At 37.6% G+C, this 18,744-nt stretch overlaps 1 protein-coding gene across 2 annotated transcripts in view; it reads right to left on the reverse strand.

Annotated features, from left to right (window-relative positions):
• The window catches only part of zfpm2b (zinc finger protein, FOG family member 2b), a 71,446-nt gene continuing 52,702 nt past the window's right edge, over nucleotides 1-18,744 (reverse strand). Inside the window, exons 6-8 of one of the 2 annotated variants that reach the window (XM_051135974.1) lie at nucleotides 5,556-5,762; nucleotides 4,804-5,028; nucleotides 1-3,462 (exon numbers count right to left, since the gene is read on the reverse strand). In XM_051135974.1, coding sequence (XP_050991931.1) covers nucleotides 1,136-3,462; nucleotides 4,804-5,028; nucleotides 5,556-5,762 — 2,759 coding nt within the window. In that variant the 3' untranslated portion in view covers nucleotides 1-1,135. The remainder of the gene's footprint in view (nucleotides 3,463-4,803; nucleotides 5,029-5,555; nucleotides 5,763-18,744) is intronic. The other variant, XM_051135975.1, reaches the window with a different exon arrangement.

The following is an 18,744-nucleotide window of genomic DNA, read 5'->3' on the forward strand; positions in this document are numbered from 1 at the left end:
TAAGAATTTTAATTTTTATGTCACATAAAATAACATTTCCCACATTTCTGGAATTTCATTCCATACAGGTACATGCATAGCAACACATTTTTGACAACTTTTTTTTTTTCTTTTTCTTTTTTGAGCAGATTATTTTGTTCTTTTTTTCTGTAGGAAAGATTACAACGAGTCATCCATACCAAGTGTAAACCCTTCTCCAGCAAGACTTTAGTAAACACTTCACACAGACGATTTCTGGGGGTCCAAGTAAAAAAAAGTTACCCTTTCATAATACTGCTTTAAATAATGTTTCATCTTTTAAAAAGTATTGCATTAGAAGCCAAATATTTAAAAAAGAGATAATGAATCAACAAACACACATACAGGTCACTTTTTAAGAAGAGTTCTGCATTGACAAGAAAAACATATGGAAGCATAAAGAAACATCAAGGACAAACTAGACTCTACATGTATTGACAATTAATAATTCAGAAAACTTGATTGCCAGTATTTAAGGATATGTTGACACATTAGTCATCCAGAGGTTACTCCACCATCTGTAGATTTTTCTTTTTAATCAATTTCTACCATTCATGTGGCTTCTTTCTGTAATTCTAAAAGAAGAATTCTTAAAGAGAACTTTCGTAAACCTATATTTCATCTCAGATCTGATTTATTTTAGAGCTGCAACTATTATTAAATAAATAAATACATAAAAAACACAAAAACTATCAACGCACAGTATTCCCAACAAATATTTTAAAAGTTTCTAATAAATGACTGTAGGATAAATCTCCTGATTTGATTGTCCTCCTGCTGCTGAGTACACCAGCATGGAATTGTAAAAATGTCTTATGTTGTTGACCACAAGGGGAGAAACTGGTGCTTGTGAAAAATTGAATATGTCCACTTTAAAGCAGAGGGGGCAAATGGTCATTTTTAGTCATGACAAATGAAAGTGTCCATTGTCCAATTCAGAACAGCAAGGCTGTCGTCAAGGGGGACAACTAGTTACGTTGCCCCCCTTGTCCTGGTGTCTTTATATTTATTACATGTATAGAGGTTGGGGCCCACCTTTATAATGTCCCGGGCCATGTGAATTCAAGAGGCGATGCTTGTTAACAGCTCTACCGTTTCTACTACTGTGGACTGTCCACTATTTCACATGCTCTGCTGTGTGTGATGAGCAGTAAAACTTCTTGTGTGTTATAAAGTTTGAGAGGTTGTTGAACTGGATGTCACATGGACGGCAGTACTTTACATTACTCGTGGTGGCAATGGACCCATTCAGCACTCTCTTGAAGCTTGTTGAGACTTCCTCAGTCTTTAAAGATGGCACCAGCATTGCGCTTTCCTTACAGTTGATGGGACTGTCTGCATGGTTCTCCGGTGTAGGGGAACCGTGTTGTTTATTTCCAGCATCTTCTATCTTGTCCTCAAGTTCAAGACTGTCCTTTAGGGATGAAGACTTGTTCTGGTTATCAGGGTCATCTGTGCTAAGATGGCTACCATCAGGCATCGGCTGGTCTTTCTCCCCCTCACTGCCCTCGTTTGGACTCTGCCTCCGATCGCTTTGTGAGACCAGCATCCCTGTAGCATAATCAGTGGGTTTGATTTCATAGTAAGGCCAAATTTGCTCATCAGGTCTCATTTTCTTAGCAGGACTTGGGTAACTTCCAGAGGGCTGAAATAAGCTCCTCATTTCATCTTTTATTGGGATTGGTTGTTCCTCACTGGAAGCTTGGATGTCAGAAGTTGACACTGCATTGGGATGCTCAGTCTTTCCATGTGGAGCTGGGAGCTCAAAGAGGACATTCTCTAAAAGGTTAGTATTTCTATGGCCTTCCTTTTTGATGTTTTTGATCTCAGTGGAAGTGTTTTGCAAAAGACTACCTGGGCAGAAGTTCTGTTTGTGCTTGAGATAGTCCTCGACTTTGTTGAAACTTATCTTGCACACGACACACTCATGATAATCCATAAGTCCTTTTGAAGAAACAGGAGTGTTGCCAAACTGCGGCATGCATTTTTTACTGAGATCTATAGGTGCATCACCTTCTTCCTTAGAGACTGTATTACATTTTGACACTAGAGCTGATTTTGTGACTGTCAGTGAAGCCTCTGGATATTTGGGTAATAACCCCTGGATCATGTTGTATCTCTGATGGTCCCTGAAGCTGTCCAATGTGTCCTTTGAGATGTATGGACCTCCTATAGTAGGCATACTAAGAAATGATGTCATACCCATAGGTGGAATTTGTTCTTGTTCAGGAGTGACCAGCTCATATGCCTTTCTTCTTTTACGAGGACGCACTGGCTTCTGATTGGCTGCTCCTTTATTGTGTGCACGTTTCACTTGAGGATCATGGCGAGTGGCACAGTAATACTGCTTGTGCACCATGTAGGTCTCATGTCGGCTAAAGGTGATCTTGCAGGCCTCGCATGTTGTGTGGTTGGGGTCAGTTTCAGTGGGTGGCATTTTCTGGCTTTGCAAATCCAGCTGTGTACCATTCGGTCTCTCTTGTGCACCAGATGGAGTTGAAGCTTTTTTAACTTGTACGGACAGTTCATCTGTAACTTTTCCACCTGCGACAGGATTGCAAGGGTTAGGTTCATGCCCTTTCACTTCAGAGGGATGGCCGGCGTTTAGCATAATAGCTAAACTAGCTCCAATTTTAGGGCTTACAGTGCCTGCTGGTTTATCCAGAATTCCAGGGAAGTCATGTGGCTTGTGTGTGTTTTCCCAACGACTGTTGCAGTAGTGCTTCTTGTGCACCAAATAGTTATCAAGGTTATTGAAGGTGATATTGCATTCAAAGCACGTTGCTCCTTTTGGGACAAGTGTGCTGTACATGACTGGAGGATAAGAGTTTCCCCCATGACGTAGCCTGCGATGGACCAACTCAGACATTTTGGCCAATATCTCAGATGCCTGCGGTCCCACTGTAATATCCTGTGAGAATGGGACATGTGGAATGAAGGGAGGTAAGGGAAAGGCAGGAGGCAGGTGGTGTTGAATAGGTGAGGAGGCTAAACGGGGACTTGAAGGTTCTGACTTTACTCTGGAGTATGAAACACTAGCCTTGTTTCCTGAGTTTCCCTCACCCTTAGTAGATGTCTGGCTACTTTCTGTGCTTTCCAGCTCTGACATTTGACTTATATCACGTTGTACTGTGCTTTCCTGAAGGTCTTTCATGTTTGCATTAGCTCTGACTTGTTGAGGACTGCCTGCAATGCTGCTAGGAGAGTTATCAGCTTTGTCTTCCTTGATGAGTTTGCTGACCACACAGCTGTGTCCATGTAGCTCCTGGTGTCTGACCAGTTCTCTGGGGGTTTGGAATGTGAAGTGGCAGTGGCCACATCTCAGGCCGGTTTGGGACAGATGGGAGAGGATGTGGTGCTGGAGTACCATAAGGGTTTCAGCAGTGTAGTCACAAATTGTGCATTTCAAGTTGCTTCCAGTGGATATCTCATCTGACTTGAGACCTTGAAAAACAAAACAGAAATGGTGTTAATGAGCAAACAATACAAAGTTGAGTTTAACCAAGGCAGTTTCTGTACAGACTCCTATACAATGAGATAGACTTTAGTTGGAATCCAGTTTGGAACATTTCCTGATACCCTATACCAGTTGTCCAATCCTGCTCCTGGAGAGCCAATGTCCTGCAAATTTTATTTCCAACCAGCTCCAAATCACTTACCTGGACATCAGAAGACCTTGATGAGCTGGTTTAGGTGTGTTTAGTTAAGTTTGGAGCTGAACTCTGCAAGACAGTGGCCCTCTAGGAACAAGTCTGGACACCCCTGCACTATATAGATAATTCCCTGTCCTCTCTCTGCTGAACTACCAAAAACACCTCAAATCACCCTAAGCTGGTTTAGCTGGTCTCCCAGCCTGACCATGTGAGGATCAAACAGACCAAGGGTGTCCAATCCTGCTCCTAGCCAACATCCTGCAGAGTTTAACTCCAGACAGCTCCAATAAACTTGCCTGGAAGTTTTTAGTGGGTCTGAAGACCTTGATTAGCTGATGTGTTTAATTAGTGTTGGAGCTGAATTCTGCATGACAATGGCTCTCCAGGAACATGTCTGGACACTCCTAAAGCCCAGAGTATACTTCAGCTGTCCACGTTCTATGGCGTTCTGCACTCTGTCCGTGTGAGGCAGTTTTCGTCATTAAAATTGTCTGTGCAAGTTGTAGCCCAACTTGTCCACTTGGAATACAACAGCGCATACGCGAAGTGAATGTTTAGAGAAGGTGAAGACAAGTTCGATCCTAGAGAGTTGCAGCCTACAGCGTTCAGCTCCAACCCTAATCAATCACACCTAAACAAGCTAATCAGTGTCTTCAGGATTACTAAGGCTATAGGCAGGTGAGTTTTTTTGTTCAGGGTTTGAGCTGAACTCTGCAGGACTGAACTTGCCTGCCCTTGGTTTAGAGTCTATTAGCTGGTACTGCACATGTGCAAATGCACATTTCAGTATACTTTGAAAGCTGTTTGGATGCAGCTGTGCATTAGACAGAATGGAATGTGCAAAGTGAAGTACACCTGGGCCTTAAACTAGACTAGGGGTGTCCAAACTCGGTCCTGGAGGCCCAACGTCCCGCAGAGCTTAGCTCCAAGTTACCTCAACACATCTGCTTGGACGTTTGAAGTTAAACTCTGCAAGACAGTGGCCCTCCAGGACCGCGTTTGGACATCCCTGAACTAGACCAACCTGACCAGACTAGTTAAAACTTTGGCACTTGAATAAACAAGTGTGTCTTTCTTATTTGTCACTGGTCAGATGGTTATTTGAAAAATAATGTTTTCTTGATCTACTCACTGTTATGTGTGGATAAGTGCATTTCCAAGGCATGCGAGCCTGCAAAGCTCATATTGCATTGGGGGTATGTGCAATTGCGGAGCATTTGATGGCTGATATTGGCGTTTTTCTCTGCCACCATCTCAGGGTCCCTTTGTCGCCCACTGCAGTAATACATAAGGTGGGCCTGGAGGTTTCTTTCACTCCGAAACCAGATGCCACATGCCTTGCAGGGGAAGATGTCTTCTACAAAGACAGAAATGGACACAAGCATATCCATACTGAATTATCTAAAGCTTGTGAAAATTTGCAAATTTAAATACAGTGAGGTCAAAAAATCTGAGACCACTAAAAAACAGCTTCTATTTTAGATTTTTGTCATTTTATACAAAATTGATTAGTGACCTTGAAATAGTGCAGAATCTTAAATATTTCTTGTTTGTTTTATAATGCTTTTCTTTTTTCACAATATAACTGTAATTTTGATTTTGCAGTAATGGGACGAACATTATAACCCAACCCTATAGACCCCATCAAAGCAAATGCACTGTTGTTTGCATCAAATTCTTGTTAACTGTGATTACAGAATGGAAGAGGGTGAATATCTAATTCCTGCAAAACTGAAGGTCAGCCTCGACCCTTGGTAATTCTCTTATCCATGGCAAACATGCACATCAGAGCTGTGATGACTCTTTGACATGGATTTCCATTTTTAACCAAGCACATTAATCAGTCTATCCACTGTGGCAGAGGCCTGATAATGCAGCACTCACTGTTGATGATAGCGCCGGGCAGTATGGACGCCATGGCCGCTTGCTGAGGAAGGAGTTGGATGCCGTCCAGCTGTCGGGCCGGGTACATCCCTTGACCGTAGGGAGTTTGGGCTGGTGTTTGAAGATGCGAGTGCAAATCCACCACACAGGCTGCAAGTTCATCTCCTTCCATGATGTTTTTAGTTGTGGAACACCACACATGTCCTCCTGTAAGGGAAAAAGAAAAGTTTGTATTTAATAGAGTATTTTAACCATTCAAAAGTTATTTATGGGAAATATTTGTCTGAAAGATTTGGACACAAAAGATGTCTTTTGTTTTGTTTTGTCTGGACCCCATTGACTTCCATAGTATGGTAAAAAAAAAATTGTTGCAGATATTTTTTTTCTGGCAATGTGCTATCAGTGCAGGACTTCGCAAACTTGTTTTTCAAAAACTGCAGTAGTAAGCGTCTACTTTTATCTATTTTATACTAAATACATAGAAATCAACATAGTGATGAATAGAAACGTAATACTTTTTGAACCCACATACAGCACGCTGTCCTACACACAAATACATTGCTTTGAAGCCGCAACAAACAAGTGAGGGACAAGTGTATTGCCGAAGACGCTGCCGCTAAGAGAATGGACATCTCGGATAAAAGTACAGCATTATCAAATTAAAGGGCTGCGGATGAAACATTCCACTGGAGTCCGCAGAACAAACTCATTAGCCAGTTAAAAAGGAGAGGAGTGCTTTGTGACGGAGATAACATTTATCTGTCTAAATGACGGACTTTCTGTCTGCGCGTCATCTTCCATTGAGGGGATTAAAGTTTTAAATATGACTATTTACAAAAGTCTGGAACGCAAGATAACAAGAAGAGACATGATATGCCAGCACTAAATGCTAGAATTAGGACGTGGACTAATTGGGGAGTTGGACAATGAGGATGAAGTACACTCAGTGCTACCTTTCAAAGATGCGTGAGCGCTCTCTGACAGCATGTCGAGCGAGAAAAAAAGTGACCTGTGATGCGCTGTCATGCCTCCCGTGGAGGAATGCTAATTGCATGTGCTTGGATGGGACTTTTGGTATTGTTGGTCTGACATGTAACACAGATGTTTTAAAGCAATTGTGGTTTTGCTTCAGTATCCAGATTTATTCATAACAATTCATTAATATCTTAACAGCCACTTGAAACAATAATGCACATTCAGTAATTTTACCTTTTTTATTTTGTTGATGACAATGACAAACCAAGTCACCAGTTTATTTTATACAGCTGAAGACGAAAGTTTACATACACCTTGCAGATTCTGCAAAATGTTAATTATTTTACCAAAATAAGAGGGATCATGCAAAATACATATAATTTTTTAGTACTGACCCGAATAAGATATTTCACATAAAAAATGTTTGCATATAGTCCACAAGAGAAAATAATAGCTGAGGACAACTGAGGGACAGTTAAACTGCCCGCTGTTCTTCAGAAATTCCAAATTCTTTGGTTTTTCCGCATTTTGTGTATTTGAATCCTTTCCAACAATGACTGTATGATTTTGAGATTCTTTGAGATTCTAGTACAACTGAAGGACTCATATGCAATTATTATAAAAGGTTCAAACACTCACTGATGCTCCAGAGGGAAATGCAATGCTACAGAAGATACTTGCATTTTTCCCAAAAGACAAAACAAGTTAAATTCAAAATCTTCAAATTCAAAAAGTTAGTGCATCATTTTTCTTTCATGGACCACCATTGAACCTTCTGTAATAGTTGCATATGAGTCCCTCAGTTGTCCTCAGTGTGAAAAGATGGATATCAAAATCATACAGTCATTGTTGGAAAGGGTTCAAATACACAAAAAATGCTGAGAAACCAAAGAAATTGTGGGACCTGAAAGATTTCCCTGAAGAACAGCGGGCAGTTTAACCGTTCAGGACAAACAAGGGACTATCACAAAAAAAAAAAAAAAAAACACAGCTGTGAATCATACAGGTAACCACACAGTATTAAGATTATTAAGTATTAATCAAGAATCTATTAATCTATTTCTCTTGTGGACTGTATGTAAACGTCTTTTATGTGAAATATTTCATTCAGGTCAGTACTAAATTAAAAAAACAAACAAACATGCATTTTGTATGATCCCTCTAATTTTAGTAAAATAATTAACACTTTGCAGATTTTGCAAGGTAAATTTATAATAAATAAATTTATAGAGAACAAATAACATAATTGCAGTGTATAAATAATGTACAATTTCTAGTAGCATTTGCAACAATTCTCAAACAAAGATTAAGCAAAATAAGTGTTGTTTAGCTTCTGCCCAGACTGCTTGTGTCTTTGCTATTTTAGTGCTGGCAGTAAAACAGAGCAGTCTGTCTGACCAGCGTTTATTTTGGCACGATGCGCTGTAGTGCCAAGTAGTAGACAATGAGCGGTTTAAATTAAATGCATGTGCGTCTTTCCTCCCTCTCTCTTTTATCCATGTATTCAAGCAAATATTTGGATCTGTCAATGAGATTCTTGCTCATCAAAACAAGAAAGAATTCTGGAAAGAATATAAGAACATTTATAGTGTTTGAGCTTCCAACAAGACAAAAAAAAAAAAGATACAGGCTAAAGGTAAACTTTATAGTAATAGTATTTTTGGAGAATGGGCTATATGATGCTGTATGGACAGAAGACCAGTCAGGCTTCATTCAAATGGTGCTTTCTGAGGAATCTAACTATCAAGCCTCGCCACAAGGTGGCGATGTCCTCACCTTTGAAAGCAAGATCTTTCAGGATCATTCATAAAGGTAGTTTGATTGATTCTGTGTTAAATACTGTAACTATAGTTTTACTTTTATTCGAATATACATATGTGACCCTGGATCACAAAACCAGTCATAAGGGTCAATTTGTTGAGAAAATGTAAAAGAAGATTAATCTGAAAGCTGAATAAATAAGCTTTTAATTGATGTATGGTTTGTTCGGATTGGGCAATATTTGGTCGGGATACAACTATTTGAAAATCTGGAATCTGAGGGTGCAGAAAAATCAAAATATTGAGAAAATGGCCTTTAAAGTTGTCCCAATAAAGTTCTTAACAATGTATATTACTAGTCAAAAATTACGTTTTCATATATTTACAGTAGGAATTTTACAAAATATCTGCATGGAACATGATCTTTACTTAATTTCCTAATGATTTTTGCCATAAAATAAAAATCAATAATTTTGGCCCATACAATGTATTTTTGGCTATTGCTACAAATATACTTAAGATTTAAGACTGGTTTTGTGGTCCAGGGTCACATATATGCATGATCTCATATATACGTATGTATATATACATACATATACACAATATATGTGTGTAAAGGGGGAAATATGCTAACTGTATTTCATCCAGAAGAAATGTCCTGTATAAATACAGAATAATTCAGCATTTGTTTTTATTCAATTATTGGTAATAATATCTATTTTTTTATTATTATTTTACATACACACACATACATATATAGTCTGATACTACATTATTATATATATATATATATATATATATATATATATGTTTATATATAAATGATATATATGTATTTATATATAAATGCTGTTCTTTTGAACTTGCTGTATGTTAAAGAATCCTTAAATAAAGTGTCATGATTTCCACAAAAAATATTCAGAACCAAAGTAGTTTTCAACACTGATAATAATGTTTCTTGACCACCAACATCAGAAAAAAAAAAAATAAAACATACTGACCCCAAACCTTTAAATGGTAGTAACAAAGAAAAGAAAGGTTTCTATAGGTGATTTGTAGATCTGCTTCCCTTGATGTTCCACATTAAACAAGAGTATTAAAGTACCTGTTACTGTACAAAGAACATGAATAATTAATCAGGATTTAAAATTCTGAATTGTTTCACACTGTATAGGTTTACTTTTGACACCACCAAGTCTTCATGAAGTGTGATTTTAAAATAAAAAGAACAATAAACTACGCCTTCTCCTCTACTTTTCAACTGCAACACTGACTCACAGCAGAAAACGACCCACATTACTTGGTTCTTGGGCCACGACCATCTTTATTCCACCCAGTGACTGTGTTTAATGAGAAAGTCCTAAGAAAACACAGACAAAAGTGTCCTAAAAAGTCCAGCATAAGAGAGTGAGATCTTGCAAGCGCAGCAGCAGTGTGTGTGAGACAGTGGGGAGCTCACTTTCACTGCTCGCTTCCATAAATCACATCTCTGCCTCGCTGCATCCCAGAGTGCATCAGTCATACGGCTCCGTTCCCCCGGGGGCCGCCCTCACCGAGCTTCTGTGTTCCTGGCCAGGCTGAGTTTCAGCGCCCCGGGTATCACCTCTCCACCATCTGCCCCGCACACCTGCACCCTCATTGATCTCCTGGCCCGCGCGCTACATCAAACACACACCAGAGGGGCACTGTGAGGCTTCCTGTGAGGCACGGCCAGTCATCTGGCTGGGGTAGCAGGGTGTGAAGTTATGCCTCTTTTTGTATATTCATGAGGCGGTGCAGTCGGTGTTTATTTTCCCGCAGCACACCACACCACACCCCCGGCTTTCAGGTTCAAACTGAGGAGCGGCGGTAGCTTGACAGGTCTGCCAAAAAAATTACCCCGCCGTTTTCCAATTTCTAAATATGAGCTTTGAGAAATGAATCGTCTTCCTGACAGCTAGCCTACTGGTCCGGCTAAAGCGAATGCTGGCAGAAAGTGAGATTTTACTGGCTGGGTGAACTAAGCTCCTTATGAGTGACAGGTCAAGACCTGCATCTGTCTCGCTTTCCTTTTTGCTTTCTTTACGTCAGTCTGATGGATTCAATATGGCATCCTTGAAGAGGTCAAATCTTTGACCTCCACAGTTATTTACTGATAGTGGAAATTAGATGAATGGGATGTCACTACTTATCACACAAGTCCCTGGTATACTTACAGTTCTTCCTTTAGGGGTAAAAAGAAGTTGGAAATACCTGAACAGTGTTTCACCGTTAGCAAACATCCTGGCCCACATTTAGTTGAATATGTGGTTACATATTATTTAGGGACCACTTCTCACTATGAACTCTATTAATCTGATCATGCAAAAGTAGGCATTAATATGTGCTTTATAGTAATAAATAAGTAGTAATAAACCGCCAATATGCTGGGAATATCCATGTTAAAGTGTTAGTTCACCCAAAAATGAAAATTAACCCATAATTTAGTCACCCTCCAGGCATCCTAGGTGTATATGACTTCTTTCTTTCAGACCATTCCAATCGGAGTTATAATAAAAATCATACTTGCATTTCCAAGCTTTATCATTGCATCGGCAAGTGTTTCTCCTCGTCAGTCCAAAACAAGTCCAATAAAGTGCATCCATCCATAATAAAAAGTGCCTCACACATCCCTGGGGGGACTCCTGTAGCGAATCAACGCATTTTTGTAAGAAAAAACATCCATATTTAAACGTAAAAATCACTTGAAAGAAAGAAGCTCCAGGCAGATGCCGTAATATGACGGTGGTGCGCACGCGCCGAGCAGAAGTGAAGAACGCGAACGTGAGTGGAGAGATCAAAACAATTTGTAAAGGAAAATTTCGATATAAACCAAGAGGAGAGACTGGTTTTCCTTTGCTAAAGTAAGGAAACTTTGATTCTTTTGCTCCTGTAAGCAAACGTTGATTTTCACGAGACTCACCAGCGCATGCGCAACGCCAACGTCCTATGTCATCCACCCAGAGCTGCTTCTGGGTACGACCAGCTGGCGCAAGCTAGATTAAAGTGATTATTACGTTTTAGATATGGATATTTTTCTTACAAAAATGCATCATTTGCTACGGGAGGCCTTTATTCACCCCCTGGAGCCGTGTGAGGCACTTTTTATTATGAATGGATGCACTTTATTTGACTTGTTTTGGACTGATGAAGAGAAACACCTGTCTATGCAATAATAAATCTTGGAAATGCCAGGATAATTTTTAAACTCCGATTAGATTCATCTGAAAGAAGAAAGTTGTATACACCTATGATGTCTGGAGGGTGAGTAAATTATGGGCTAATTTTCATTTTTGGGTGACCCGTCTGTGTTATTTATTCATGAGACTGTGTGTTCTTATCCTATAAGAAGATGCTTCGCTTAATTATTCACAACAGCATGTGTTGATTTTCATATGATGGGCACTTCAGACTGAGATTGCATTAAGTGAGAGATGCACATGCATGGATCGAAGGTGAGCATTTGTTTCAGCACAAACGTGATATAAAAAACCCTTATAACTCACTTCTGCTGTAGGTGAAGCTGCATTACGAATGATTTGCACGAACATAGACATAGAAAGTAACGTTAATCCACTGCCTTCAGCGGCAAAAATACTTAAATATTTAAAATATTTAAAAAATACCACAGGGTGGTTGTATTTTGCATCCTTCTTTGTTGTTTACCAGGTGAAAATAATCCCTTTGTTTCACAGACAAGGCTTAAAGGGGTCATCGGATGCCCATTTTCCACAAGTTGATATGATTCTTTAGGGTCTTAATGAAAAGTCTGTAATATACTTTGGTTAAAAATTCTCAATGGTTGTGTAAAACAACACCCTTTTTACCTTGTCAAATCACCTTTGCAAAAATCATCTCATTCTGGTCGAGGCTGCTTTAAATGCAAATGAGCTCTGCTCGCCCGCCCCTCTCTTCTTTCTGTGGAGTGACGAGCCTGTTTACTTCTCGTAACTAGCATATTATTAGGAAAGACGATTGCAAAGATTCATAAAAAAAACCCTTATACTCACTTCTGCTGTAAGTGAAGTTGGATCACTAATGATTTGCACGAACATAGACGAATATATGTAGATCGAGAGGCCACTATGTTCATTATTACATCCAGCAACACAACACCTCAATCGCTGAATTCTTGTCTGACTTACATCCCTGCTCCGGCATCAAAATATGGAGGCTGGACTGTTACAACTGATCTGAGGTAAGACGCTCATGTCAATCAACTATCGACCTCTGTGGGTGTGATGCCACAATGACAGGCATGTGAGAATGGCTCGATTTGAAAAAGGGAATATTATTTTTACAGAATAATTAAAAACCACTGCATGGATTTTTATCATTATAGGGTAGATTTGTACATACACTACCAACACACTTTAATGTTCAAACAACATGTAAAAGTGAACTTAGCATCCGATGATACCTTTAAGACTATCCCCAGACTAAAATGTACATCTGAGCGGTTTCATCTGAAAGAAACTTGCAATGACTGATCTTAAAGTATATCAGTGACTTTGTTATGTCTCAAGATGCACACCAGTGATTTTTTTTTCTAAGGCATGTTTATAAAAATTACTTAAATGTCCTAATTGAACTATGGCCTAATCCTGGCTTAGCCTAAATCCTGTCTGTGAAACCAGGCCTATAAGTGGTAGCACACCTCTTCTCAAAAAGCCATGCAAACTTGGGTTTGTTCAAATTCCTAACCGTAAGTACCTAACCGTAAATACAATGTAAAAGATGATTGCTGGAATATGTTTTACAAGAAAATACCAAGTCAGTCTTTTCATTGTGTCGTTTCTTTGTAATTATGTGATGCGTACCACTAATAAATGCAAGAACTTTGTGTCAAACTGAAGATTTTAACTCCAGCTGCACCTCTGAGAAACACACACACACAGATGCACACAAACCAACGTGTCTAAATATGGGACAATTTGTTTGTGGCTGCACCTCCACAGCCCTATGGAAGCCCCCTGAGATTGGCATAATGAAAAGCAATGTCTCCCACTTAACACCGGGATCCAGGCGCTCTCTCTGATAGAGGCCGGGGCTGTTTATTAAATGATGGAATTTGGCTGTTTCTTCCGCAGAATGTTATCAGCCGGAGAACAATCGTGCCCATGGTCGCACCCTCACTGGCTCGCCCGGCTGCTCATTAGCCACAGCATATTTAATCCAGAAGTTTCTTATCAAACGTGACACCTGCATCTCCGAATGGCACTTTCCCTGTTCATTGGCATGTATTTGGGTGAGTAGACTCCAAGGTGCTTTGTGGAGATTAAGAGAGGAAGAGAGAGAGCGAAAGTGAGCGAGAGAGTGAATGAGCGCTTATTTTATCATTTAGCGGGTCTGGACCGTATCCAAGCAGTTTTTGTCTTGTTGTTGTAATTAGAAAGCCTTTTAAGCGATAACAGCTGCTGCTGAATATGAATATGGATAGAACCACATCAATTCTGCCTGAGACAGACCCCCTTCCCATCCTCCCTCCCCCTCGCTTACTGTTTTTCATACTGCGGTGATCTTAATAAAGACGGAGGAAAGTGTAGCTAGCCGTTCCGCTCGCTTATTTTAGCATTTCTGATTGAAGTCTTTCTCGACAGTCTCTCTGTGTTACATGTGAAGCATTCAAATCACACACTCGCTGACAGGCAGCAACTCATTTCCATATGCCAACGTGTAATTAAGCTTTGTGACAGCTCCTTAATAGCTGCGCGCCACGCCGCCAGTGCTATACATTGCCCGGCGAACGTGTCGTTGAATCGAGACGCACATACAGCATATACATGCTTGTAAGCATATAGCTTACAAAATAAAAAATAGATGATGATAAACATAAACAACTTTTATAACTTTTATACAAATATGCAAACATAAAAGCATGTAAATAATAAAACAAACATCAACAGCAAAGGTAAACATGAAAGAAAACGCAAAGGTGTCAACATTATGTGAAAATAACCATTAACAAAATAAGTCAAAGTAAATTAAAACCACCAAACAGTTACCAAAACAGTTAAATCAAAGGCAAACCTTAATAAAAGCAAACGTAAACATCAACAAAATAGGTAAACAAATCCATGTAAAGGGGACGTTAACAAACTAATTTTGAAAAATGTATGCATATACAAAGATGAACATTAACAAAGTGGTTAAATTAAACCATAAATATAAATATAAATATAAATATAAAAGCAAATATTAAGGTAAACATTAATAAACAAATGTTAAGTATTAATAAAAGTAATGTAAAACTATTAACAAAAGCACACAGAGGCATATGTGTAAAGGAAAACATTAAAATATGTATATATAAATGTAAATATTAACAAAATAATTGTAAATATATGCATATGCAAAGATGAACATTAACAAAGTGGTTAAATGAAACCATAAATATTAATATAAATATAAAAGCAAGTATTGTGGTAAACGTTAATAAACAAGTGTTAATTATTAATAAAAGTAATGGAAAACTATTAACAAAAGCACACAGAGGCATATGTGTAAAGGAAAACATATCTATATATAAATGTAAATATTAACAAAATAATTATGTAAATATATGCATATGCAAAGATAAACATTAACAAAGTGCTTAAATGAAACCATAAATATAAAGGCAAATATTAAGGTAAACGTTAATAAACAAATGTTTACTATTAATAAAGTAATGTAAAACTATTAATAAAAGCACACAGGGGCATATGTGTAAAGGAAAACATTAAAATATGTATATTTAAATGTAAATATTAACAAAATAATGATGTAAACATGCATATGCAAAGATGAACATTAACAAAATGGTTAAAGGAAACCATAAATATAAATAAATGTAAATATAATAATTAAGGTGAACGTTGATAAATGTTTATTATTAATAAAAGTAATATAAAACTATTAATAAAAGCACACAGAGGCTTGTGTATAAAGGAAAACATTAAAATATGTATATATAAATGTAAATATTAACCAAATAGGCAAATAAGCATTATACAACAAATGCAAATAAACATTAACAAAAAAGGTAAATGTAAATGTAAACATGAAACAAAATAGGTAAACAAAGGCAAATCTAAAGGTAAACGTTAATAAAATTAATAAATGTAAAGTAAACATAAATGTAAACATGTCCAAAATTAGTAACCAAAGGGAATAAAAGGCATTAATGGCAAAGAAAATGTAAAAAAAAACAAAAACAAACAAAAGGTAAAAAAAAAAACAAAAAAAAAAACAGGTAATTCTTAACAAAACTGGAAAAAATAAATACAACTTTAAAGGCAAATATAAAGGTAAACATTAATGAAATACTTAAATATACATGTAAATGCAAACAAAATAGGTAAACAAAGGTTAAATGTAAACAAAATGAAAGGTAAACATAAAGGTAAACAAAGTCTGGTGATGCTGCAAGGATTTTTTGGTTCCCAAATCTGTGTAATTGTGTTAAATAAACATCTGTGCTCATACACTCATCCGTCACCTTCTCTTTCTCAGGGATTGTTAGACACACAACAGGACACTCCCGGGCATCACTAGGGATTATGGTCGATGACTGACATACTATGTAAATCACTTTGTTATTTCTCCCAGTAGATCGTCCCTCCGCTCGCACTGGGAAGATCCGTGCGGCTCAGTGGAGTATCGCTTATGACCCTATAGAGCAGCCTATAAAGTCACACCGGTGAGACACTTTGATCTGTGACTGAAAAACAACTGCAGCTTCTATAAAAAAAAAAAAAAAAAAAAAAAAAAAAAAAACATCTCGGAAGGAAATTTTTTACTTTTATCTTGGGGTATTCAGTATTGTGGCTTGGGACCCTCTGCTTTTTTCCAGGTAATGGGATAGAGCAGGAGAGAGGGTGGGAGGGACGGAAGGAGGGAGAGATTGGGAGAAAGGGAGGAGAGATACCCCTCAAGCGAGCGCCTCAGTGGGAAGAGGATTATGTGCTTCTGCTTTTCTACCTTCTAGCAAAACTCCCGATTGGTTTCAGGAAAACTCAATTAAACTTTGTCTCTGTCGACTTCGTCTTCAGTGAGAATCAAACTGAAATTCCTCTGACATAACGCTGCAACCCTGAACCGCGAGACCCACGATAGATACAAGATTACTGTTTCAGATCCTCAAAAACAAAAACATGACAAAAGAATTTGCCACAAAATCTTTAACCCTTTGTGCACCCTTAGGGACATTTTTATTATTATTTTTTTAGATTATTGTGATTGCTGCAATGCAAAAGCATAAATTTGGTCAAAAATGTGTATTTGTATTGTAATTGTAATATTTCACCCAAATTTCCTTTCATAAATCTATTTTGCACTGGGTACAAAAAAATGTTACACTCAGGACCTTAAGGACAAAACAGCTGAAGGAAAACAACTGAAAAAAGTGCCATTTAAGCTCAAAACTATGCATCTTCTATTAAAAGGCTTTCATTCTGTTGGCAAGGCTTGAAAATTGTTACCATTTGTTTTTCATTTATTATTTTTTTTTACCTTTTTTTATTATTATTTAGTTAATGGAGGAGATATTTTCTTTACCTGTTTCCTGCTTCTGCTGAAAAAAAGGCCAACTGAAGTAAAATTATGTAATTATTATAAAAATTATGTAAAATTATTGTAATTGTGTACCAAAAAAGCAGTAAAATTAATGTTGTTGATAATTATTGATATATCCAACACTGTAATGATTCCAAAAAATCTATGGAAGCCCGTTTCCGCCACTGAATAAAAAAGAAAAAAACAAAAAAAAGTTTATTGCGACTTCTCACAATTCTGACTTTTTTTTTCTCTGAGACATAAAGTCAGAATTCTGAGATATAAACTCACAATTGCGAGTTATAAAGTCACAAATCTGAGAAATAAAGTCGCAATTGCATGATATAAACTGGCAATTCTGAGAAATTAAGTCAGATTTGTGTGATATAAACTGAAAATTGCGAGTTATTAAGTCAGAATTGTGAGATATAAACTTTTTTTCTCCTCAGAACTGGACTTTATAACTCACGAGCGAGTTGCGAGTTATAAAGTCAGAATTGCTAGATATATATCAGTATATATTTCAGTCTTTTTTTTTCTCCTCAGAACTGGATTTTATAACTCAGAACTGTGAGTTTGTATTTCACAATTCTGTGGAAAAAAAAGTCAGAATTGCAGGATATAAACTCACAATTGTGAGAAATAAAGTCTGACATTTTTTCTCGCAATTGTGAGTTTGTATCTCGCAATTCTGACTTTTTTTCTCAGAATTGTGAAATACAAACTCACAGTTCTGAGTTATAAAATCCAGTTCTGAGGAGAAAAAAAAAAAGACTGAAATATATACTGATATATATCTAGCAATTCTGACTTTATAACTCGCAACTGTGCGTTTATATCTCACAGTTCTGAGAAAAAAAGTCAGAATTGCGAGATGTAAACTAAAAATTGCAAGAAAAAAAAAAGTCAGAATTGTGAGATAAAAAGTCGCAATTTTATTTTTTATTCAGTGGCAGAAACGGGCTTCCATAAAAATCTGCTTAGCAACTAGTATATAGAAAATGTCTGATTGGGGGGGAAAAAATGTGGCATTATGTACACAAACTGGCTTTTAAAGAGTTAAAATCCTGAAAATAAGTGCATTCTTGGTAGTTGTGATCAGGACTGATGTCTTGATATCAGTGAAAGCAAAAAAAAAAGATTATATAATATTGTTATGACTGTTTTTGGCACTGACATGTCCTCTAAGGACTTCTGTGTAGCTTTATTAAATTTACAAGGATTTATTAAATCGGGGGTTCAGAGAGTAGTTCACCCAAAAATCATATTGCTCAAACCTGAAAGCTGTTAGTTTTTCTATGCAACATGAAAGGGAAAAAAATTAAGAATTTTAAGAATTGTGCAACTCAAGCTCCAAAAAAGGACAAAATGAAATCCTTAAAAAAAAAAAAGCTCTGACTGAAGATCCAAGTCTTTTCTACTTTCCCTTCAATTTTCTGTGAATAATGACTAGAAGTCCTGGACTATATTGTATGGATGGATGGATGGAGTATATTTTTAAAAAAGACTACATAAAAACATAAACATAACCACTAATTGGATAAACATGAAAAGATACTGAACTTTTATCTATAATGTTGCCTGAATCATCCTTTTTAGGTGGACTAATTTTCTAGGTGGAGGAATTCTCAAGATAAATGCATTTAAGCTGCATTACAAATGTTCCACATGGCTTTCTGGCTACTATCCACTAGTACTATCACAGGAAACTACAAGTGATAAGCCAACGACCACCGTTTCCTCTTGCTGTGATGTGCCAGGACTTTTTTTTTCTTTCTGCTGACCCCGGATTCACCTTAACAGAGCTGCTCCTTCCCATCACAGACAGCCATAAGCCTGTCAGATATCAGTCCATCAAGAAATGAGACAGAGGGGGAGAGACCGAGAGACAGTCGGCATGA

This window comes from Labeo rohita, chromosome 19 (assembly GCF_022985175.1).
Source record: "Labeo rohita strain BAU-BD-2019 chromosome 19, IGBB_LRoh.1.0, whole genome shotgun sequence".
In the NCBI taxonomy this organism is placed as follows: Eukaryota; Metazoa; Chordata; class Actinopteri; order Cypriniformes; family Cyprinidae; genus Labeo; species Labeo rohita.